At 40.1% G+C, this 25,505-nt stretch overlaps 1 protein-coding gene across 3 annotated transcripts in view; it reads right to left on the bottom strand.

Moving 5' to 3' along the window:
- Nucleotides 1–211: 211 nt before the first annotated feature.
- LOC113541200 (dnaJ homolog subfamily C member 13) overlaps nt 212–25,505 on the bottom strand; it is a 154,212-nt gene continuing 128,918 nt past the window's right edge. For 2 of the 3 annotated variants that reach the window (XM_034298136.2, XM_026938043.3), the window contains 8 exons: nt 24,270–24,439; nt 21,119–21,161; nt 20,856–21,029; nt 20,299–20,478; nt 14,573–14,713; nt 12,239–12,382; nt 11,530–11,629; nt 212–1,257 (listed from right to left, as the gene is read on the bottom strand). In XM_034298136.2, coding sequence (XP_034154027.2) covers nt 1,160–1,257; nt 11,530–11,629; nt 12,239–12,382; nt 14,573–14,713; nt 20,299–20,478; nt 20,856–21,029; nt 21,119–21,161; nt 24,270–24,439 — 1,050 coding nt within the window. In that variant the 3' untranslated portion in view covers nt 212–1,159. Of the gene's footprint in view, nt 1,258–2,061; nt 2,158–11,529; nt 11,630–12,238; nt 12,383–14,572; nt 14,714–20,298; nt 20,479–20,855; nt 21,030–21,118; nt 21,162–24,269; nt 24,440–25,505 lie in introns of all 3 variants that reach the window. The other variant, XM_026938046.3, reaches the window with a different exon arrangement.

Here is a 25,505-nt window from a genome sequence, read left to right as displayed (position 1 = left end):
ATTAGCACAACTCCAAAACACCTATTCCAGCAGATGAATCAAAGGCTTTGTCATATGAACATTGAGATGTGTGGAAAAATCCCCCCCGGACTCACGGTGGCAGTGACATACCACTTAGTAACCCAAGCTGAACATCACTCTATGCTTATAAAAATGTATTTCATAGCTCAGTGTTGTTTGAACAGACAATGACAAAAAGATGAAACAAAAACACTGTGGATTCCCTTTTATTCTTAAAATTTTATGTACAAGTGTGACTGATTTTTTTTAAATTGTACATTCAATATAGAAAGTTTATATATGTCATATTATAATAGACAGTTTGACAACTGCACTAATCTTTCACATAGATTTTAACCAGAGACAGTGTCATTTCCTCTGGGAACTTTTACAGAAGCTCATTCTTTCAGGTGGTGAAAATCATTCCTTAGTTAAGTGCTCAGCTAGTTATCAATATTTGAGTGATTGCATTCTGGGTGAGAAAAGGTAGAAAAAGCAGGATGTCTTTAGATACATAAAGGGGGCTTGAAGACTGACCAGTCTATGGGGTGTTGTAACTGACAGTGGCAGTTCTTCATTTCTCCTGTATCTATCAAGTATTCAATCATGTCTGGGTTAAGAGAAAACACAACAAGGTGAGGAGGTATGGCATGACAAAGCTGCAGGTCTGGAAGCTCATGATAGTCCAAGATTTGGTTAAAATAAGAAGTCATTAGAAGTCTTGTGGAGACACAGCATGGAGGGCATGACAGAAATTAAGGCGATGGGGAAAGAATAAACTAAGGGTTGGATCTCTAACGGTGTATTCACTTCAGGAGTCTTTTTTCCTCCTGCAAAAAATATTCTCATACAAAAGTAAACATTTTCCTCTTCTCTGGAAAAAAAATGAAAAGAAAAAGTATAGAATGTAATACAATAGGAACAAGAGCAAAAAATTTAAAAAGAAAAAAGGAGATAATTAATGACTGTGCGCTGTGAGGGAACACAACACAAACACACAGAGAACATAGCAGCACACATTTAGAGGAAAGTTTACACAAGGGCTGTAAAACACCTAACCCTTTCCTCTTTCTTTAAGTCATTTATCTGTCTGTCTCATCAACCCTGCTGCTCTTAGGAAAGTGGTGCATTCTCTGAACTGTTAGTGCAGGTTTGGTTTTCAGCCCAGGTCTCCAATGTCATTGTCTACAGGTGGAGGGACGCTGGACAAAACTGTAGCACCCGTGCCAGCAGTTAGATAGCCTGCTACTGCCGGACCTAAAAACACACATACACACACAGGATTATCCACAAATACCTGGTATTTTTTAAAAAAAAAAAAAAAAAAAAAAGGGAACTTTTCAAAACACTGGAGTATAATTGACTGAGCAGGACAATTGAACTTAATGAGGAAATAAACTGAGCTTTGAAAAAAGGTCTATATAATATACATAGTTGTACAATTACTGTTGGGCACAACCTGACACACTATAAAACAGTACACAATAGTACACTTATTCAAAAGCCAAGTTATACAATATCTCTGGATCATTAACATATTTCTTCTGGATATGTAACAAGTTGTATACATATTGAACTAGAATATTTAATTGCGCAAACCCACAATCTCCTCTGATCACATGGTACATGTGTATTTATAATATGTGTGCTTTATAGTTATTATGGTGTCACTATTAACACTGTGCCTTTTTCCAGATAAATGCAGTTTAATTGACTTTTGACTATGTACTTTTGAAGCAATCATAACCATATACAAAAATGAATTGGACTTCGTTAATGACACGTGCTTACAATAAATAAAAGTAATGGGTGAAATGTTTACTTTTCTAAAACCCTTACCTTACTGGAGATAGTGAAAGAAAACACATCAGAAACAATTCCGTGATGCCTGTACTTTTTGGGGAATGCATGTACTAGACTGGGTTAGGAATTCTGTGTTAACTACAACTACAGATAGATGCTTGGACAGACTGATGAAGCAGAAAGTGAAAAGGTGAATGAAACATAAGCAAAAAGAAAGGGAAAGAGATGCTGTGAGCATGGAGAGAAGGGAAAGTCTACCTTTGTAAAAGTTAAAGAGAAGAGGATGGGGAGAGCCCCCCTAGAGGCCACTCCGCAATGGACTACTGGCAGCCAGGAGAGAAGGAGTGGACACACCTGAAGGAGAATAAGGAAGGAAGGAAAAGACAGCAGAGAAAGGAGCAGGTAGCAAGAGGAAACAAGCAAAGTCAAATCTAAATCAGACTGAAGGAAGGCTGTGTGTGGTTGCAACTACACACAATTATAGGCTCTGCAAGTAAATCAATAATCAGAGCTTATTGCATATTATTTAAATAAATATTCATGCAAATGAATTGAGTTGCTAGTTTTTAAATCTGTTAATGGTATAAGCACATTCATACATCTCTGAATGCCTAAAAAACTATGTTCCAAATTGAGTCTTAAGATCACGTGCTAGCCTTCTCCATATTCCACATATGAAACTTACAAAGAGTTGTGAAGCAGCCTTTTGTTTTTAGGTACCAAAGATGTAAAACACATTCCCAATAAACATTCAACGAACTCCCTCTATCTCTGACAGAAGACATCTAAAACTTATGTGGCAGTGGTACGGTCGACCATCAGCTGTGGATCCACTTTACCCCGTCCCGATCACACCCGAAGGGCTCCACCGCATGAAGGGTGTCAACGCGTAGATCACTCGTTGGTATCTGGCACTTAGGCCATTCAAGTTGGTCCACAGGTCGGGGGCACAGATGGTGCCAAGGCGGGGGAGGAGAGTAAGCTACAGGCCAGACAGCTCCCCGGCCAGAGTTGGGCGGTGGGGGTATGTGGTAGTGAGGGTGGGGTCAAGCGTCAGCTGCAGATGGAAAGAAGGCAGGTTGAACCGGCAGGTAATGCACAATGATTCTAACCTGTGTCTTATTACCGCCAGCCTACTTATGTGTGCTTCTTTGTGCTTTCAGTGACTGCCATGAGCCAGAGAGAGAGAGTGGTATAGCTGGCAGAGCTTGCAATGCATACACACACACACGGAGTGTGATATTAACCTTGACTGAGGTGAAAGTCGTGAGCTTGTGACAGCCCCATTTGGGTTGCATTTCTGTTAGTTAGTTGTTTTTTTTTTAGTTTTTGAAAGTGTGCCGAAAAACTGTGGAAAAATAAAAATGAGCCCAGAGCTCTGCTGAAATTCCTCCTCCTGAGTCTTCCTCCACACCCATACACACTGTGTTCTACAGTGGTGCTGAAACCCAGGATCAAGGAGGACACAGACACCCTCACAGAAGCCTCCCCACTCTGCAACATCAAAGTCCCTCGCCAGCCTCCACCAAACCCAACACCAAGTGCTTCTTGACCTGTGCAATGAGACCTATGCAATGACCTATGCCACCCGAAAAGTGCCACTGATCCATTATTTCTACTAATCGAGGTTCCCTTCGACAGAATTGGTAAGGACTTCTTCAGGGCATGAGAATGGCATGCACAAGGGCATCGCTTTGTGTTAGTTTTAGTGGACTACACAATGTAATAGCCGGAAGCTGTGGCTCTTCTCAACATCTCAGCATGCAGTGTTGAGGAGGCACTCTTCCAAGTTGTTTCCCGAATTGGGATCTCGAAAGACTGAATTATCAATTATAAGGTTGAATCTTTCGAGATCCTGACTGACCAGAGTACAACTTTTATGTCATGCACCCTACGCGAACTGTACGTATTATTAGGGATTAAATCGACTTGCACCAGTGTTCACCATCTGCAAAAGGATTGGCTGGTCAAATGGTTTAATCAAATGCTTAAATATATGATTCGTAAGTTTGTTCATGATGATGCTTAGTATTGGGATAAGTGGTTCAAACCCTTGTTATTTGCAGTACGAAAGGTCCCGCAAACCTCCAGGGGGGTTTCTCCATTCTAATACAGGTGCAAGCCCCGCAGCATCTTAGATAACATTAGGTAAAATTGGGAGGAAGGATCTTCCAGCTGCAAAAACAATTCAGTACATTCTGGACCTGAGAACAAAACTCCACACCTTGAGTCACCTAACCCAGGAGAATTTGAACCAGGCCCAAGAACGGCAGTCCCAAATGTATGACAGGGGAGCTCAGCTATGGGAATTTGCACCAAGAGATAAAGTGCTTGTACCATTTCCCTCATCAAGCTCTGCCGTACTTGCAAAGTGGCAAGGGCCCTTTGAGGTCACACAGTGAGTTGGGGAAGTCGAGTATGAGATCAGGCAAACAGAGTCAATGCACTACAACTATACCACCTCAACCTACTTAAACCATGCAGATAGGTGGTTCCTGTGGCTCTGGCAATGGTGGTTTGAGAGAGAGAGGAGCTGGTACTGCAAGCACTCTAAAAAACCTTGTCTCATTCCAACCCAATCGCTTGTGGAGACCATCTCTTGCCATCCCAGAGAGTACAGGTTGCCATGTTGCAAGGGGAATTTCCCGATGTGTTTTCGCCTCTACCACACAAACATCATAGAGCACCACAATGAGATTCCTCCAGCTGTGGTTGTACATAGCCGCTCCAATTGTTTACCTGAACACAAGAAAACTGTAGTTCGGAAGGAACTCAAGGCTATGCCCGAGGCTGACAGCTCTTGGGAAGAGAGAGTAGGTACAAAGAAAGAATGCCTAGCCATCAAGTGGGTGATCCTCACCCTCTGGTGCTACCTACTGGGTCTCCCCTTTACCCTCTGTTCCAATCACACCCCAATGGCTCCACTGCATTAAAGATGCCAATGCACAGATCACTTGTTGGTATCTGGCACTTCGGTTGAGTTGGTCCACAGGCCGGGGGCACAAATCATTACCTCGATTACCTCTCCTGCCAAGGCACTGGAGAGGAGTCAGATACAGGCCAGTGTGCATTTTTTTGTGCTTTCAGTTACTGCCATGAGCCAGAGAGAGAGTGGCATAGCTGACAGAGCTTGCAACTCGCAAGCACACACACACCCCTATGCACGGAACGTGATCTTGAATTTGAACAAAGCTAAATCCGTGAGCTAGTGATGGCCCCTTTCAGGAGTTTTTGAAAGTGAGCTAAAAGACACTGCTTAGAAATAAAAGTGACCCCAGAGCTCTGCTTAAATTCCACGTGCCTCCTGAGTCTTCCATCAGACCCACACACACTGGGTTCTACAGTGATGCCGAAACCCAGGATCAAAGAGGACTCAGACGCTGCCATGGAAGCTTCCCCAATCAGCAACATCATAGAGTCCCTCGCCAGGCTCCAAAAAAAATCCAACACTAAGCTATTCTCAACCTGCACAACAAGCAGCAGGGTTCACATTGTAAGCAGACCGCAGTCCACCAAAGCCTGATTCAAGGTGAAGCGTTTAGAAATACATGGTTGGTGAAGATGAAGTGTGTGCAAGGGGATATTCACTGGCGGTTAGTCCCAGCCTCACCCATCCACTCATTTTGGGGACAAATTGTTTGGGGTTTAGGGAAATGTTAAAAATTATGATGGTCGAAGGGTTCTGCCACAGCATAGCAAGGTGTGGGATGTGGCTGGGAAAGCGGTGCCAAGGCCCTCAAAGTCTGCGTTGTGTCAAGACTCAAAGGAGGACATCACGGCAACATCCCCCCACTGACCTCCATGGGGATTCCCTTTGGGGACTTCGATTTGGAACAGATGCACAAAAGAAGAATGCAACAGTTTGGTGATGTCAGTGGGATACCAGCTTGATGCAATCACTGCAAGAAAGGGATATGCAACCAAACATTAAGTGGTATTTACTTTAAGACTATCTGTTCCAATATTTTTGCTCATCTAAGAAATTGGGTGGTCTGGCACAAAAGGTGCCATGTTGTAAGTTGTTTAACACATCTAGATGTAAATATCAGGAGATAAAAGCTGAAATTCTGATCTATCATCTCATATTCATCTTTTGATCTCAAACCCAAATGTCTTCAGTGCATAGCAAAAACAATAGAACTGGCCTTGCTGTTCCAATACTTTCAGAGGGGATTGTATATGTGTGTGTATTAACCTAATGGCCTCTCAGAAGGCCCGTGGAATAGATGGAATTCTTGCTGAGGGTCTCAAGCATGGCAGATCCCATTTTCAACAAAGTACCTCCATTTTTAGGGGCTCAAAGGTATTTGGACAAATTGACATAATTCTAAATATAACCATAATTTTAATACTTGGATGAAAATCCTTTGCAGTCAATGACTGCCTGAAGTCTGGAGCCCATGTTCTCAAAACTCAAATTCTGAGTTTCCTCCCTGGAGAAACTTCGCCAGGTGTTCACTGCAGCCACCTTCAGTTGCTGCTTGTTTGTAGGTGTTTCTGCCTTCAGTCTTGTCTTCAGTAAGTGAAAAGCATGCTCTATTGGGTTAAGATCAGGCGACTGACTTGGCCATTGAAGAATATTCCATTTCTTTGCCTTCAAAAAGTCTTGAGTTGCTTTCGCAGTATGTTTAGGGTCATTATCCACCTGCATTGTGAAGCGGCATCCTATCAGTTTTGTAGCATTTGGCTGAATGTGAGCAGAGAGTATAGCCTTATACACCTCAGAATTCATCTTGCTACATCTATCAGCAGTCACATCATCAATAAACACCAGTGAGCCCGTTCCATTGGCAGCCATACATGCCCATGCCATAACACTCCCTCCACCATGTTTCACACATGATGTAGTATACTTTGGATCATGAGCTGTTCCTTTCTTTCGCCATGCTTTTCTCTTCCCATCATTCTGGTACAAGTTAATCTTGGTTTCATCAGTCCAAAGAATCTTATTCCAGAACATGGGAGGCTTTTTTAGATGTTTTCTGGCAAAGTTTAATCTGGCTTTCCTGTTCTTGAATGTTACCTGTGGTTTGCACCTTGTTGTAAACCCTCTGTATTTACATTCATGAAGGCGTCTCTTGATTGTAGATTTTGACAATGATACGCCTACCTTCTCCCGAGTATTCTTGACTTCTGTTGATGTTGTGAAGGGGTTTTTCTTCACCAAGGAAAGGATTCTGCGATTCACCACTGTAGTTGCCTTCCGTGGTCTTCCAGGCCTTTCGATGTTGTTGAGCTTACCACTGCTTTCCTTCTTTTTAAGAATGTACCCAACTGATTTGGCCACACCTAAGGTTTTTCCTATCTCTCTTATAGATTTTTTTTTTCCAGCCTAATGATGGCCTCTTTCACTTGCATTGAGATCTCCTTGGACTTCATATTGCTAGCTCCAGTCGCACAACTGCCAAATGCCAACTCAATACCTGATATCAACTCCAGATCTTTTATCTGCTTCATTTGTCTTGAATTAACAAGGGAATGCACCACACTTGGTCAATTAACTTCTTGTCAGTCAATTGTCCAAATACCTTTGAGCCCCTGAAAATGGAAGCACTTTGCTTAAAATGGCTGTAATTCTTAAATGGTAAGTGCCATATTTTTGTGGAACCCCTAAAAACCTGAAAGTCTACACTTCGATTACATCTTGACTGTTTTATTTCAAATCCATTGTGGTGGTACATAAAGGCAAAATCACAAAAACTCTGTCATTGTCCAAATACTTCTGGACCTGACTGTATATAAACGCAAAAGGTGACAGAGCTTTCTGTGATAACCACCGGGGGATCTCTCTACTTGCAGTCCCAGGCAAAGTGCTCGCGCGCATCTTGTTGAAACAACTCCGTGCCCTCCATGATTGCAATGACATCATACCAGAAAGTCAGTGTGACTTCCAATCTGGTCGAGGGATGATAGATATGATTTTTACTGCAAGGCAGATTCAGGAAAAATGTCGTGAACAGCATTGTGATCTTTACATGGTGTTTATAGATCTCACCAAAGCATTTGATTCTGTAAACAGTTGAGGACTCTGGCTGATTCTGTGGAGGATAGGATGCCCAGACAAGTTTATCAAGATAATCCAGTCCTTTCATGAAGGAATGGGCCAGATTACTGATGAAGGCGAGATGTCGGCAGTGTTCGATATCTCAAATGGAACAAAGCAAGGATGTGTCCTTGCTCCATTACTCTTCAGCATTTTCTTCCCAATGACACTGCTTGTTGCTTTCTGAGACTGTAAACTGGTAATTCCACTCCAGGTCCGCTCTGATGGTAATGTATTTCAACTTGCGCTCTTTTCAAGCTCAATCGAAGATCTTCTGGGCAGTTGTTCAAGAGCTTCTGTACGTGGATGACTGTGCTCTTCTAGCTTACATTCAAGCCGATGCCCAGCTACAGTTCGATAAATTTGTATCAGCAACAAACAAATTTGGGCTCACAATCAGCTTGAAGAAGACTGAAGTGCTGTTTCAGTCAGACAGACTGGATGATAAACCTGTTATCACAGCAGCAGACATCAAACTCAAAGCTGTAGACAAGTTCTGCTACCTTGGCAGCATCGAATCTGCAAATGCAAATGTCAATGATGATGTAAGCGCACGCCTGGCTAACACAAGTCTGGCTTTTGGCAGGCTTTGTAAACATCTCTGGGATGATCAAGGCATTTGGTTAGAAACAAAAATTGCAGTATACAAGGCAGTGGTCTTGACTATCCTGCTTTATGGCTCTGAAGCATGGATCCGATATCGTCGACACATCAACAAGCTTGATCAGTTTCATATGCGTTGCCTAAGGCATATAGCATACATTAGATGGCAGGACAAAATAACAAATACAGAGGTCCGCAGAACATGTGACACAACTGGCATTGAAGCCTTTTTGATGATCGCTCTCTTCCGCTGGACTGGGCATGTAGTTCAGATGAATGATGAAAGGTTGCACATGTTTGTCCTGAAGGGTACGCACACATTCAGACTCAAATATCTGCGTACCCTTCAGGACAAACGTGTGCAATGTAAGACAGTTATGAAGACGACCTGCCGGTCGAGTACTGAAAACTACTCCTGTGATGTTTGTGGTTGTATCGGCATGTCAAGGATCGTTCTACACTCGCACAGACAATCTCATCTGTTAACGAGATCCGTTGTGTCGACGGCTCAGTCCATCATATATTTTATGTGTGTGTGTAGATATATATATACACACATAAAAAAAACCTCAATTGAAAAACAAACTGAAATCTTTTAGGTTGGGCGAGTAAAAATAAAAAAACTAAATAATATGTGGTTGCATAAGTGTGCACACCCTTAAACAAATACTTTGTTGAAGCACCTTTTGATTTTATTACAGCACTCAGTCTTTTTGGGTATGAGTTTATCAGCATGGCACATCCTGACTTGGCAATATTCGCCCACTCTTCATTGCAAAAACGCTCCAAATCTGTCAGATTGCAAGGGCATCTCCTGTGCACGGCCCTCTTCAGATCACCCCACAGATTTTCAATCGGATTCAGGTCTGGGCTCTGGTTGGGCCATTCCAAAACTTTGATCTTCTTCTGGTGAAGCCATTCTTTTGTTGATTTGGATGTATGCTTTGGGTCGTTGTCGTGCTGAAAGAAAGTTCTTCTTCATCTTCAGCTTTCTAGCAATATTGATTGGTATTTGGAACTGTTCATAATTTCCTCAACCTTGACTAAGGCCCCAGTTCCAGCTGAAGAAAAACAGCCCCAAAGCATGATGCTGCTACCACCATGCTTCACTGTTGGTATGGTGTTCTTTTGGTGATGTGCAGTGTTCTTTTTTGCGCCAAACATACTTTTGGGAATTATGTCCAAAAGGTTCAACCTTGATTTCACCAGACCATAACACATTTTCCCACATGCTTTTGGAAGACTTCAAATGTGTTTTTGCAAAATGTAGCCGGGCTTGGATGTTTTTCTTTGTAAGAAAAGGCTTCCGTCCCACCCTACCCCATAGCCCAGACATATGAAGAATACGGGAGATTGTTGTCACATGTACTACACAGCCAGTACTTGCCAGAAATTCCTGCAGCTCCTTTAATGTTGCTGTAGGCCTCTTGGCAGCCTCCCTGACCAGTTTTCTTCTAGTCTTTTCATCAATTTTGGAGGGAGGTCCAGTTCTTGGTAATGTCGCTGTTGCGCCACATTTTCTCCACTTGATGATGATGGTCTTCACTGTGTTCCATGGTATATCTAATGCCTTGGAAATTCTTTTGTACCCTTCTCCTGACTGATACCGTTTAACAATCAGATCCCTCTGATGCTGTGGAAGCTCTCTGTGGACCATGGCTTTTGCTGTAAGATGTGACTAAGAAAATGTCAGGAAAAGCCTACTAGGACAGCTGAACTTTATTTGGGGTTAATCAGAGCACTTTAAATGATGGCAGGTGTGTACTGGCTCCTATTCAACATGAGTTTGAATGTGATTGCTTAATTCTGAACACAGCCACATCCCCAGTTATAAGAGGGTGTGCACACTTATGCAACCACATTATTTTGTTTTTTTATTTTTACTCGCTCCCCCCAAAAGATTTCAGTTTGTTTTTTAGATGAGTTGTACAGGTTATAGGTCACATTAAAGGTGGAAAAAGTTCTGAAATGATTTATCTTGGTCTCATTTTTTTACATCACCATAAACCTGGCATTTTAACAGGGGTGTGTAGTCTTTTTATATCCACTGTATATATAAACAGACTTTCTGTTTTCAAAGTCTTCTTTGAATGGTGGATTGTTATATCTACAGGATGTTGGTCATATCACTTACTGTTGTTTTAGGGTATTTCGTCACAGCTCTCACAAAGTTTGTCATCAACTGTCATCTCGTTGTTAGTACACCAGAGGTTTCTGTATTTTTTAAAGGACATTCCAAATTGTTGTACTGGCTATGCCCAATGCTTGTGAAATGGCTCTGACTAATTTCCCCTATATTTCTCAGCTTCAGTATCACCTGCTTGTCTCCCACAGACAACTTTCTGGTCTACATGTTGGTTTATCCCTTTTAACAACAAATGCGGTCTTCATAGGCGAAATGCGGGGCTCAAACCAAAAGCAGACATTCAGAAATATTAATTGTTAAAATAATCAAACTAACAGGGCACACCTGGGCAACAAAAAACTCCTGTCAATTACATTTTCCAATATTTTTGATCATGTGAAAAATTGGTGGGTTCAAACAAAAGATACCACGTTCAAAGTTGTTTAACATATCTAAATGTGAATATCAGATAATGAAAGCTGAAATATCATCTCATTCATCTTCTGATCTCAAACCCAAATATCTTCAGTGTATAGCAAAAACAAAAGAACTGGCCTATTTGTTCCAATACTTTCAGAGGGGACACTGATATTATGACACTGATTATTTGTTACATTTTTATTTGCTTATTTTTCTATTTTATTTGTGACTCCCTTTTGCTTCTTCCTCTGTTTTTACGTCACACTGTAAACACGGATGTATGAATAGTGCTAATAATAATACATTTTATTTATATGTTATCATCATCATCATCATTATCATCTGGGATTTAGTTTCCCCACCTTGATCTAATAAGATCATTAGCTTTTTAGCAAGTGGGCTATAGAAAGGAAAACACTAATTTGAGCAGCGTTTTTGTTGAAGAGCGGTGCAGTGGGTAAAAATATAGAGAAAATCAAGACCTTGTGTTTTGTGTTCTGTGATTTCAACCAGTAAGCATGTGTGGTCTTTATACCTGGCAGAAAGCCTGCAGTCTGTGATTCCGAGATGAAGAGATCATGTTTTTGATCTTTGAAGGCACTCCACACAGTGGATCGAGACAGAATTTCATTCACCTGCAACAACACTACAATCTCAGATTTTGTGTCTCACCACATATTGTATTGAGTCTTTCAGTGTCTACAACTAATTAGTATTAGATAAAGTTATCTAATCTAAAGCATGACTTTAGTATCTGGTTAATTGCTGGAATAATGAACATAAAATGGTTCTATGTTACTACTTCTGCCATCTACAGCCATCTTCTCTCAAGAAAGTGAAGAAAGAGAAAAGCTTGCCAGTTATTTAAGACAGTTTTCAGTCCCCGACAACCATAAATCAACTCCAAGTCTACTGCAGCTAGTTTAGAACCTTATAATCAGAAACATTTCTGTATGGACCATGATAATATGCTTGTTTATGATTTGAATGTGAATAGAGTGATCATGGTGAAGGACATATCTATATTACTGCATAATGCTGTGTTACAGTGCTAGTACACAGCCAATGTATGTGTAAGAGTGAGCAGCTGCATATCTAGACCTCTCAAGATTTTTTGTGTGTTTGCTGATTCTGCTGAAGGCTCTTTTGACAACACTGTCTTACTTCAATTATTTATTTGTATAATATATGAATATATGTATATTTATTAATTTAGAGAATATGCCTGTGATTGAGTTCCTTACCTGTTCTCCATACTGTAGACTGCGAGTCATGGATTTAAGGGCTTTGACAATTTGGGCTTTGGTTGCTGAGGGGTTGTCCAGAGTCTCTAATCCTACTCCCTCTAAAAGCTTCAGCAAATATGGCACCAGTTCTACTCTAAGCGCCTGCATACAACACACACACACACACACACACATACTCTCTAATTTAATAAATATAAATATATTTATAAATAATATATACATTAATTATACAGTTAAAAAATGCTTGATGACAGAAGCATTTCATTGTGGTCACTGTTTCGTGGTGTTCCGAACAAACATAGAAGATATACGTAAGTAATAATTATTTGTTTAATTTGCTTCTCATTTCATTTATTTAACTAATAACAAAAATGCTTTTAAAAAGTGTTTGTTTGTTTCTTTCTTTCTTTTTTATTTATTTATATAGCACAATTTAATACAACTTGCGTTGCCCAAAGTGATTTACAATCGCATGCTAAGAAACACAATAAAAATACAATAATAAACACACAAACATCACCTGCACATACACACACAATAACTTCATCCAATGTGCTCCCCATTTGTATTTAAAAGATGTTGTTTTAACATACATTTAAACATAGGTGAAGATTTAATAGATTGAACAGAAAGAGGGAGATCGTTCCACAATTTAGGGCCTGCTTGAGAAAAGGCTCTATTTCCTCTATGTTTGTATTTTGTCCTAGTAGCATATAACACATGTCGATTTTCTGATTTCAGAGATCTAGAGGGAAAGTAGAATGACACGATAATGGACAAATACACAGGAGCTAGATTGTGCAGGGCCTTGAAAACCAGTACAAAAATCTTATAGATTACTAAGTCGTACTGGCAGCCACAATAACGAAATTAATAACGGAGTTATCGATTCATATTTCTTTGCTGACTTGATCATTTTTGCTGCTGCATTTTGGATTTTCTGTAAACACATAAGTGCTTGAGCGTTAACTCCATAATAAAGGGAGTTACAATAATCCATTCGAGAAAAAACAATGGCAGTAATTGCTTTCTCAAAATCTGAACTATAGATTGGTAGCATATAAAGGGAAAAAAGAATTGGAGCAAGAATTGATCCTTGTGGAACTCCCCAGGGAAGATGTAATCTTGATGAATTATAGCCCCCAAAGCTAACAGAGAAAAAATCTGTCCGTAAGATAAGATTTCAACCATTTCAGCACATTACCTTTTAGGCCAACCCAGTGTTCTAAGCGCTTAATTAAAATCTCATGGTCCACCATATCAAACGCTGCACTGAGATCAAGCAAAATTAAAATAACATGTTCGCCATTGTCCAGCGATACAAAAATATCATTTAACACTTTGACCAACACTGTCTCAGTACTATGACAGGATTTAAAGCCCAACTGAAAGGGCTCACCAGTTGAATGCAACATAATGTGTGCTTGTAATTGCTTAAAAACCACTTTTTCTAAAACCTTGGCTAAAAAGTGTAAATTTGAGATCGGTCTAAAATTATTAGGATCCTGTATTGCCAAATTAGGCCTCTTTAAGAGAGGAAAAACTGTAGCATGCTTAAAATCTGCTGGACAAATGCCCTGGCTAAGGCATTTGTTAATTAGATTCAACACCATGGTCCCAACACTAGGAAAAAAAAAAAAAGTTTTATTGCTTCAGTGCACTTCCTTTCTTTTTTGTTTTTCAATATTATATTTTCCTAAAGTAAGTAGTTTGGATGAAACTATCAAAGTCATTCACATCCTGCTATACTGCTATTGTAAGATACTGAGTGCATTGCACAAAATGTTAAAATTGCCATTATTTTCCTGTGATAAGAGTGATGCTGATTTAAAATTTAAAACATAATATCTAAGTATTGTGCAATGGCAAATATCAATTAAACTGACTATTTTTGCTACTGACCTTTGAAATGAAGCACAGAGAGATGCAGAAAGAAGAAACTCACTTTGTACAGGAATGGAGTCAACCACCATTACACCCCTCTGATATGTGCTACTGTATGTCAAGCCCAAAAATGAACAATATGACAGAAATGTGTTGAGGTGACTTTTACTCAAAGTTCTTTGAAAAATACCAATAAAGGCAAGAGGAGCTTGTAGTCAAGTAAAACCCCATAAATGGAACCAAGGTGTGTATATCTGTGTGCATGGGCAATGAATGGAAAAAATTTGCTATAATTGGTGATTCAGCAGCTGCCTATAATCACTACATTTTATGGTGTTAGATGATGTAGTCCAGGTGGAACTACATCATTGTGCCTTACAGAGAGAGAAAGAGAGAGAGAGAGAGAGAGAGAGAGACAGAATGTGAGAATGAGAGTGAGAGTGTTACCTGTGCAACTAGGTCGGTTTGCTCTCGCTGGAACATGCGGTTGAGGGCTTCACATGCTAGTCCTGCCATATCAGCCCTGACCTTCATCCCACACATCAATGGCCCGATGGTCTCCAAAGCTGCCATGGAGCGTACACACAACTGTAGAGGGTGGGTTCAGACAAACACATCCAAAGTGGGTGAACGCTGTAAGAATTTTTATATTTGGCCCCCCTTTTAAGGGACCAAAAGTAATTGGACAAACTAACAACCATAAATTAAATTCTCATTTTTAATACTTAGTTGCAAATCTTTTGCAGTCAATGACCGCCTGAAGTCAGGAACTCACAGACATCATAAGATGCTGGGTTTCTGACCTGGTGATGCTCTGCCAGGCCTTTACGGTAGCTTTCTTCAGTTCTTGCTTTTTCTTGGGGCGTTTTGCCTTCAGTTTTGCTTTCAGCAAGTGAATATAGCCCTATACACTTCAGAATTCATCCTGCTGCTTTTGTCAATACAAGGGAATCAGCACCATTGACAGCCAAAGATGCCCACACCATAAGATGAGGCAGTATGCTTCATATCATGAGCAGTTCCTTCACTTCTCCATACTCTTCTCTTCCCATCATTCTGGTACAAGTTTGTCTCATCTGTCCATAGAATGTTGTTCTAGAACTACACAGGCTTTTTTTTGTTTTTTTTTTTAAGAATTTTTGGCAAACTCTAATCTGGTCTTTCTGTTTTTGAGGTTTACCAATAGTATACGTCTTTACCAGTCTAGTGGGAAGGGTGAGATTATATTATATGACTTTTTTCATCTGAACCAGTCTGTTCCCCCAGGATATGGTTACGTTTGTAAATCCAGTGTTACGGGACAGGGATGGGGGCTAGCAATACTTTATAAAGAGAAATGGAAAGTATCTCAGTTAACTTTGCCTGTATATTCTTCTTTTGAATCAATTGACTTAAAAATTAATGGGGCGATTCCCACCATCCTCATAACTATTTACCGCCCTCCTAAGAGCAATATTGCCTTTTTAACTGAACTTTCTGAATTCTTGACTTATCTATGTTCTATGTCTCCAAATGTTATTATGCTGGGTGATTTTAACATACATATAGACAATGTCAGTAATGCATTTACAAGTGAATTTTTTTTCATGCTTGGATTGTTTTGGTATGCAGCAATTTAACACACTGCCCACTCACTCCAAGGGGCATATTCCTGACCTTGTTTGCTGTTCTGGTATAACACCTCATAATTGTACTGCTTCTGACCTGTCCATATCAGATCATCTGCTGGTGTCTTTTTGTGCCTAACTGGCAGTTTTTAAGATAAACCCGTGTCGCCCGATCACATTTCGGAATATTAAGAACAGTGATGTGTCCACTCTTGCTGATGAACTTGCCATCTTTTCCAGCAAATCTGATTTCTCTACTGTTGATGAACTGGTTTCATATTACGATGATGGACTACACACAATTTTAGATGATCTTGCACCTATGAAAACTCGAACTGTTTCATTTGTACATTCAGCCCCTTGGTTTACACCTGAATTGCATGAACTTAAAACTAAAGGCCGTAGATTAGAACGTTTGTATGTCAGGTCTGGCCTTACTGTTCACAAAGAAATGTATGCTGAGCATATTCAATACTACGAAAATGCACTGTCCAAAACTAAATCTGATTATTATTCCAACATAATAGGAGTCAGCAATGGGAATTCCAGGTTTCTTTTCTTGGTGGTTAACAATATTTTGCGACTTCCTGATTTTTTGCCATCTGATATGTATTCCACTGACTTATGTGATTGTTTTATGTCAGCTTTATCATAACAAAATGGAAGAGTTTGGGAACAACAGCAACTCAGCCACGAAGTGGTAGGCCACGTAAACTGACGGAGAGGGGTCAGCGGATGCTGAAGCGCATAGTGCAAAGAGGTCGTCGACTTTCTTCACAGTCAATTGCTACAGAGCTTCAAACTTCATGTGACCTTCAAATTAGTCCAAGTACAGTACGCAGAGAGCTTCATGGAATGGGTTTCCATGGCCGAGCAGCTGCATCCAAGCCACACATCACCAAGTGCAAGGCAAAGCGTCGGATGCAGTGGTGTAAAGCACGCCGCCACTGGACTCTAGAGCAGTGGAGACGCGTTCTCTGGAGTGATGAATCACGCTTTTCCATCTGGCAATCTGATGGACGAGTCTGGGTTTGGAGGTTGCCAGGAGAACGGTACATTTCGGACTGCATTTTGCCGAGTGTGAAATTTGGTGGAGGAGGAATTATGGTGTGGGGTTGTTTTTCAGGAGTTGGGCTTTGGCCCCTTAGTTCCAGTGAAAGGAACTTTGAATGCTTCAGGATACCAAAACATTTTGGACAATTCCATGCTCCCAACCTTGTGGGAACAGTTTGGAGCGGGCCCCTTCCTCTTCCAACATGACTGTGCACCAGTGCACAAAGCAAGGTCCATAAAGACATGGATGACAGAGTCTGGTGTGGATGAACTTGACTGGCCTGCACAGAGTCCTGACCTGAACCCGATAGAACACCTTTGGGATGAATTAGAGCGGAGACTGAGAGCCAGGCCTTCTCGACCAACATCAGTGTGTGACCTCACCAATGCGCTTTTGGAAGAATGGTCAAAAATTCCTATAAACATACTCCTCAACCTTGTGGACAGCCTTCCCAGAAGAGTTGAAGCTGTAATAGCTGCAAAAGGTGGACCGACATCATATTGAACCCTATGGGTTAGGAATGGGATGGCACTTAAGTTCATATGTGAGTCAAGGCAGGTGACCGAATACTTTTGGTAATATAGTGTAAATCTGCTACTATTACTCCCTTACTTAAGAAACCAGGGGCTGATCCATTTAACTTTGATAATTTTCGTCCGATTTCAAATTTACCGTTTATCTCTAAGATCGTGAAAAAGCGCATTGCAATTCAAATTCAAGAACATTTCTCCAATAATAATTTGGTTGAACAATTTCAATCTGTTTTTCGTCCCCACCACAGCACCGAGACTGCTCTTGTTAGAATAACCAATGATCTGTTGCTGGCAGCTGATTCTCGGCTATTAACCATACTTGTTCTTCTTGATTTGAGCGCCTTTGATATTGTCTCACATGAGATACTCCTCGACAGGTTAGCTTCTATTGGGATTACTGGCACTCCTCTGTCTTGGATTAGGTTGTAAAAAAGTTTCAGATCAAGAACATCTACAGTCACCACTGGAGTTCCCCAGGGTTCTGTTTTGGGCCCACTTCTGTTCATTATTTATATACTCCCTCTTGGTTACATTTTGAGGAAGCATGTTATTCATTTTCATTGTTATGCGGATGACACCCAACTTCACCTGTCTGCCAAACCCACTGGTTCTTTTCCTCCACCATCTTTGTCCAGTTGTTTAGCTGAAATTAAAGATTTGCTTTCAGCTAACTTCCTGAAGCTAAATGGCAACAAAACTGAGGCCCTACTTGTTGGCACTAGATCTGTTTTGTCTAAATCTAATTGTTTTTCCTTGTACATTGACAATAATGCAATCTGTCCTTCCTCACAGGTTAAAAGTTTGGGTGTTATCTTGGATAGTACACTATCCTTTGAAACTCAAATTAGTAATATCACGCGGACTGCATACTTCCACCTGCGTAATATTAATCATCTCCGTTCTTTTCTCTCAATCAATAATACAGCAGTTCTTGTTCATGCACTAGTCATATCACGTATAGACTATTGCAATGCCCTGGTGTTCCATCTAAATTGCTATATAAGCTTCAGTTGGTTCAGAATTCTGCAGCTCGTGTTCTCTCTAGAACTGGAGCACATTTCTCCAGTTCTTCAGCAATTGCATTGGCTTCCAGTAAGGTATCGAGTTGAATTCAAGATTACAAGGCACTTCATAATCTTGCACCCCAACACCTTACTCAACTTTTTCATGTTTACACCCCTCCACGTGCTCTCAGATCCTCATCTCCAATTTTGATCTCCAATTTCTTGCGGTACCTCGGATTTGACTAACTACTATGGGTGCCAGATCTAGCCAGATTTAGCTATGTTGCCCCTCGCCTATGGAACTCCCTTCCCCTTGATATTCGTAACAGCAATTGCCTGTGGACTTTTAAAAAGCATATTTTTCATGAAATTCTTTACTGTATTTTATTTGTATATGCTGAGTGTTTGTTGTGTGCTTTTGTCTTGTGTAGTGATTTGTATTTTTATCTTTTATTTTTGCCTGCTTGTGAGGTGACCTTGGGTGTTTTGAAAGGCGCCATTAAATAAAATGCGTTATTATTATTATTATTATTATTATTATTATTACATTTCATGAGACAGCTTTACACAAAGTCAGGAGGTGTGTTTTAAAGGGAGCATCTCCTTCTGCTCTCACATCCAGCTTTAAATGGTACATAAGGAATAAAACATGACAGGGCATGTCATGGGAAAATAAGCCGGGGTGGTGTGTGCGTGTATGTCGTGCGTGTGCAGAAGTAGCAGTAACACAAGCAGCATTGTTCAGACACATGCCTGCATATTTTATGTACATCTGAAGGATTAAAAAGCGACATTCACTAGATGGCATGTCAGAGACAAAACATCCCTGTCCGTCTGGATTCCAAGTCAAACTGTAACGTTGAGTGATTTCATGCTTAGCATCGAGCTCTGCCAAACACACTGAGATCTGTTTCTCTCAAAACCTTCTGTTGACAGCTGCATCTCAAAACACAAACTATGACCTTACACTCAAAAGAAATTACTAATCTAGAAAATCCACAAGACTGGTATAAAATAACAGACAATTAGGAAGGTAACATAAGAGGTTTTTTAAATTCAAACACTGTAATAACAGTCTAGAATAGTACATGCAATTTACTAGAAAGTATGCAATTTGAGACAATGCTAGTTTTTTAGTGAAGGTAGATGGACAGAGAAATTTGTATTTTCTCTGTATTTGCATTTGTATTGCTGAAATATGCTAGTGCAGCATGTCAAGAGAGTCTCCCAGTAACATTTCAAAATATTAACACACAAAATCTGTCTTCATATCCAGAACAATATTTCTAATATTGATTTGTAAAATAAATGAATAAACCAAAAAAGGAGACTGTGAGTTTCTCTCACAATCCCATTTTTAAAATTTTTAAAGCAACCACTAGTTTGGGAACTCCTGGTTAAAATGTTAAAAGATTAAAATATGAAAGTTAAAGGTGACATCATTAAGAAGTTGCTATGTGGTATGTTATTATATGTGGTTGCTAGGGGGGTGCTAGATGGTTGCTTAGTGGTTGCTAAATTGTTGCTAAATTGTTGCTATGTAATCCCAGGTGGTGCTGCTAGGTGACTGCTATGCTATCCCAGCTAACACATAGGGTGTTTCTATGGTGTTGCTATGTGGTTGCTACCCTATTCAGACTGGTTGCTAGGGTGTTGCTATCATATTCCAGTTGTTTGCTAGGATGTTGCTTGGTGGTTCTATGATATTCCAGGTAGTTGCTAGGGTGTTGCAAGGTGGTTGCTGTGCTATCCCAGGTGGTTGCAATGATATTCTAAGTGGCTGCTTTGTTGTTCAAACTGGTTACTGTGATGTTGTTAGATGGTTGCTATGCTATCTCAGGTGGTTGCTAGGGTGTTGCTAGGTGGTTGCTACGATATTCTAGCTGGTTGCTAGGGTGTTGCTAGGTGGCTGCTATGGTATTCCAGGTGAAATGACAGGTGGTTTATCACTGTTGGATTCTGTCTGTATGTGTACCTCATTCTCTGAGAGGACATGGATTAGGCGGATGGAGCTTTTAGGAACAGCGTTGTCCTTGTGGTTGAGGGCTGCTAAGATTCGAGGCAGGTGACCAAGAGGAGGAACCTGATCAGCCAACTGAGTCTGAGTACTGAACAAACACACAGCTGCTGTGGTGACCGTCTCTAACGCCTCACCCTGAGATACAAGATGCAAAGAGTGCAAAGGAGAGGCAAAGAAAGCATAGGAGATGGGGAGGGCACAAGAAGGAGAGGAAAAAAAGAAAAGAGAGAAAGAGAAAAGAATGAGGAGCAAGAGAATGGGGAGAGGAGATGATGGGGAGAATAGAGAAGGAGAAAAGAGGACGAGGAAAAGAAGACATAGCATGGAAAGTAGAAGGGCATGAAAAAGGTCAGAAGTAAATATGCAGTGGAGAGGACATGGGGAAGAAAGGTTTAAGAAAACAGAGGGAAAAAGGAAATCAAGACAAATCATATGTAAGCATCTTATTACAAATTAGATATTATTATATAAGCAACTTAGATATTATGTCTACGTTTAGTACACAGTCTCACATTAGGGTGGTTCTTCTCCAGCAGCTCAGTGAGGGTCTCGAGCAGGGAGACAAGGAAATCTCGAGGCTTGCGCAGCACCCAGCCTGGCTGAGCAATGAAGATTCGCAGGAACACTCCACCCACTTCCAGCTCACCCTGCCCCCCTGCATACGGTATTGTGAAGTCCTCAGGAAGCTATGCAAAAACATGTATAGACACAATCAGCTAACACTTTACATCCCCTCCCCCACATTAAAAAAAAAGTACACTATTGCACATTTCACCTTCCAATTGACATCAGGATTATCCTTTTGCTGCTTGAAGTGTCTGCAAGAAAAAGAGCAGAAAGGAAAAGTTGCTAAAAAGTATAACAAGAAAATGGGGATGACTTTCCTAAAAAAAAAAAACTGTTTAGGTTATAACTGCAGGCAGGGGCGGACTTAACCATTAGGCAAAGGTCGGCAATTGCCTTGGGCCCCCAGCTACCTAGGGGCCCCCAAAAACGTATATTTTTTTTTTTTACTTTACGCAAATTATATATATATTTATATATATATATATAATATATAACATATATATATATTATAGTTCTGTGAAAATAAAGCGAAACTATCCAAGCGGTGCTGCGAAAAGGAAGAAGTGGGAGGAAAGCAAAAGGATTATAGCAAAGTTGCCAAAGGTAACAAGCTTTTTTGTGACGCGTACTGACGACGCAAAAGCTGAACAGCAGAAAGAAGCCGAAGTCAATTCTTGCGAGACTACGTGTGCTAGCAGACATCACTGTGTGAGGAGTGCTGAGAAGAAATTACAAGTAGGTCGTAGATAAATAAGGAGGGACAAAAGGGTGGAACAAGAGATGTGGAGGGCCCCATGTCTGTGTTTGCCTTGGGCCCCAAAATGGCTAAATCCGCCCCTGACTGCAGGTTTCATAAAAATTAATAATAACTGAGCCTCACGTGATTGGCTTCAAATCAATTAATTGACAATTACTGCAATTTTATATGCAGATTATGCTGTCGAGTTAAAATTGTGTATATATTTCAATTACACACACACACACAGATTTTAGTGAAACTCATCATTTTATATCAATGACTTGAAGACAATCCTAAACAAATCCATAAATTAAAACAAAATACTAGCCATCGAATTAGCACAAAAGAAATCCTGTTAGTCGCAAAATGAAGTTTGCAAAGGTGAAGCTTACGAGCTCATATACTGTCTACAGTCTCATTTCAGCTGTCATGTATTAATGCTTCAATCACAGCAAGCAAAACCTGCCTACGCTGTCTGCAGTTGTACGTTTTCTCTGGAATTACATCCTTTTGTTTGTCAAAGCAATGCAAACATTGTCTCTGCAAGAAGTATAGAAATACCTTTGTCTGTGCTTGTGATAGCTGTCACCCTCAGCTTTTTATGAGCTTTTCCTATCATGGAGTTTTGTGGGTGTCTCTAAATATAAATAACCTGTGCCATGATTGTGCTTGGAAAGCTACCGGCAATTTATTGACATTTGTGCATATATGAATAAAATTAACATTAATTTAACTTTGCCTGGCAGCAATTTTCAGTCCAGTTTGGACTGAAATATACACATACAGTTGAAGACAAAATTATTAGCCCTCTATGAAATATTTAATTATTTTTCAAATAATTCACAAGTGCTGTTTAATGGAGTGAAGATTTTTTTTCAACACAGCATTTCTAAACATAATAGTTTACTTAGGAAACTTGGAGTGTTTGAAAAACAAATAGAAACAAAATTATAACCAAGAATAAAAAAAGTCTACAGGTCAAAATTATTAGCCCTCTGATGTTAATAGTCAATAGCGTATCCCTTTTGCTTGATAACAGCCTTTAGTCATTTGTTGTAGTTCTCAATAAGTTTCAGGCATGTCTCCTGAGGAGTTGAAGCCCATTCCTCCTTAGCAAATCTCTCAAGCTCCTCCAGATTTGTTGGTCTCCTGGCATGGACTCTGGTCTTCAGTGTGCCCCACAGATTTTCTATTGGATTCAAGTCTGGGCTTTGTGCAGGCCAGTCCAGGACGTTCACTTTGCTCATTTGGAGGTAGTTCTTCACCAGAAGTGAGGTATGCTTTGGATCATTATCATGCTGGAAGACAAAACGTCGACCCAAACCAAGTTTTGTTGCAGATTGCCTAAGGTTGTCTTTCAAAATCTTCTTGTAGTCTTCCTTTTTCATGTTTCCTTCGAGCCTGAAGAGATTCCCAGTTCCAAACGCACTGAAACATCCCCACAGCATTATACTCCCACCGCCATGTTTCACTGTGGGAACGGTGTTCTTTGGGTTGAGTGCCTCTCCCTTCTTTCTCCAAACATAGGCAACATCTCTATGGCCAAAGAGCTCTAGTTTTGTCTCATCTGACCAAGGGACGTGTTTCCAGTAGTCATTATTTTTGTCCAGGTTGTCCTTGGCAAATTTCAGTCTAGCTTGGAGGTGTCTCTTCTTTAGAAGTGGAGTTTTTCTTAGTCAGCATCCTCGCAGTCCAATCCCGTGCAGGGCTCTAGGGACCGTCTTCGTTGAGACATCAATCCCAGACTTGACTAAATCATTCACTAGTCTGTTGGCAGTTGTTCTTGGGTCTTTAGAAACCTCTCTCAGTTTTCTTTCCAAAGTTTTTGAAATCTTTCACTTCCTACCTCTGCCAGTCTTGTTCTCCACTATGTGGGTCTCTTCAAACTTCTTCAAAGCGTTTTCAAGTGTCAAGAACAAAGTTCTTAACACTTGAAAACGCTTTGATAAATGTGTATATCCTTCTCCTCCTCTGTGAGCATTAACAAATCTTTTTCTCAAGTCTAAACTAATTTCTTTTGTCTTTGCCATGATGACAGTACAAATTATTTTACAAGTTGCTTTGCAAGATACTAACCCTCAGCTTAAAGTGAAATTTAAAGGCTTGAAGGATTAATTAGGTTAATTAGGCAAGTAATTGGACAACAGTGGTGTGTACTGTAGCCAATCAAACAGATAATCTCTTAAGGGGCCTAATAATATTGACCTTAGCAGTATTTCATATTTTTTTAATAATTCTTTTATTCCAGGCAAATTAAAAGAAATAAGGCTTTCTCTATAGGAAAAATATAATATGAATTACTGTGATAAAATTCCATTACTCTGTTAAACATCACTTGGGAAATATTTGAAAAAGAATTGAAATTTCATAGGTGGGCTAATAATTTTGTCTTCAACTGTAACTTTATTAAATGATAATGAGGCCCATTGTATGACTGTCTCTTGTATTCATTTGACTTTTTTTTTTCTATTATTTTCCATTGGTTAAATTACATTGTTGACCAACCTCACCACCCACCACTTGTTGGACTATGCCACACACTATGCAACCTTGTGTAATACACGCTGTATGTGTGTGAGTGCATGTACTAAATATGAATGCGACTGGAGGATCCACTCACTCAAGCATCATTTCCCGGACGGTGGTGGAGACGGTCTCTCGTGATGCATCATTCCAAATCAGCTCTGGGTTTTCATGAGTGCCCTCAAAGATGTGCACAGCGGCTTCAGCATTGTCTCGCATGGCGTCCATAAAAACGCCTGGCAGAAAACGCACCAGGATCAGACGCACCTGTACTCCACAGAAGACAGGAGGGAATGGAGAGAATTCAAAAACAAAAAATAGGCTTTAGATTTAATAAACAGAATACATTTTGCTATTGAGGTCCTGAAGCAAATAATGTTGCCTCTGATTTAGCAGTATTTATCCCTTGAATAAGCCTGTAATTTTATAGTGCCACAGCCATAGCACTATATTATGCATTCACATTGCATAACCCATGTAAGATTTAAAAAAAAAAAAAAAAAAACTGTTTCTTAAGCAAAATCCATAGCATAAAAACAACAATATAATAACTGTAACTTCACTTTTAACCTTTCTCAAACCTACTATCTTTGTTATATTACCACAGTATTTAGAATATATTATACAGTTGAGACCAAAAGTTTACACACACACCTAGGCTAAAGACATTTAAACTAAATTTTTAACAACTCCACACATTTCATGTCACCATACGTTTCCTGTGTTAAGTAAATTATGGGACCTACTTCATTTCCGTAAGAGGTCATTTTAAAAATAGCTAAGAGCTTTATTTCAGCTTTTATTTACTTCATATACACTTTGTATTTGGTGGTACATACACTTGGTACACTTTGGTGGCACACCTGTTGCTTATCTGTGTGGGCTTTAACAACAAGCCGTTCGCTCCTTTTCTCTTAGAGAGAGAGAGAGAGAGAGAGAGAGAGAGAGTGTACGAACGTACGCACGTTTTGTTCTGTTCATTTGTTAAAACAAAGGCACACATACAACTGCTACCTGAGCTCATGCCACTGACAGCTGAAATCTGCCACAGTGACATTGCCTTTTAATTGCTGAACTTCAATCAAACACTGGCTGTAACCTTTAACAAGCTTCTCGCAATACTTTGTGGAGATTGTTTCCGATTCCTCCTCACAGAACTGGTGTAACTCAGTCAGGTTTCTAGATGATCCTCCTTCCTCATTGCTTTTTCCAGCAAAATACTCCTCTAAAAATCTTTTTTAAGCCAGTTTTGAAGTAGGGGCTTCTTCCTTGTGCGACAGTCTTTCAGACCACGGCGATGTAGGTCTCTCATAATAGTGGATGTACATACTTT

This window comes from Pangasianodon hypophthalmus, chromosome 22 (assembly GCF_027358585.1).
Source record: "Pangasianodon hypophthalmus isolate fPanHyp1 chromosome 22, fPanHyp1.pri, whole genome shotgun sequence".
In the NCBI taxonomy this organism is placed as follows: domain Eukaryota; kingdom Metazoa; phylum Chordata; class Actinopteri; order Siluriformes; family Pangasiidae; genus Pangasianodon; species Pangasianodon hypophthalmus.
Note: the sequence above shows the minus strand (reverse complement) of the source record. Positions and strands in the feature narration are given on the sequence as shown.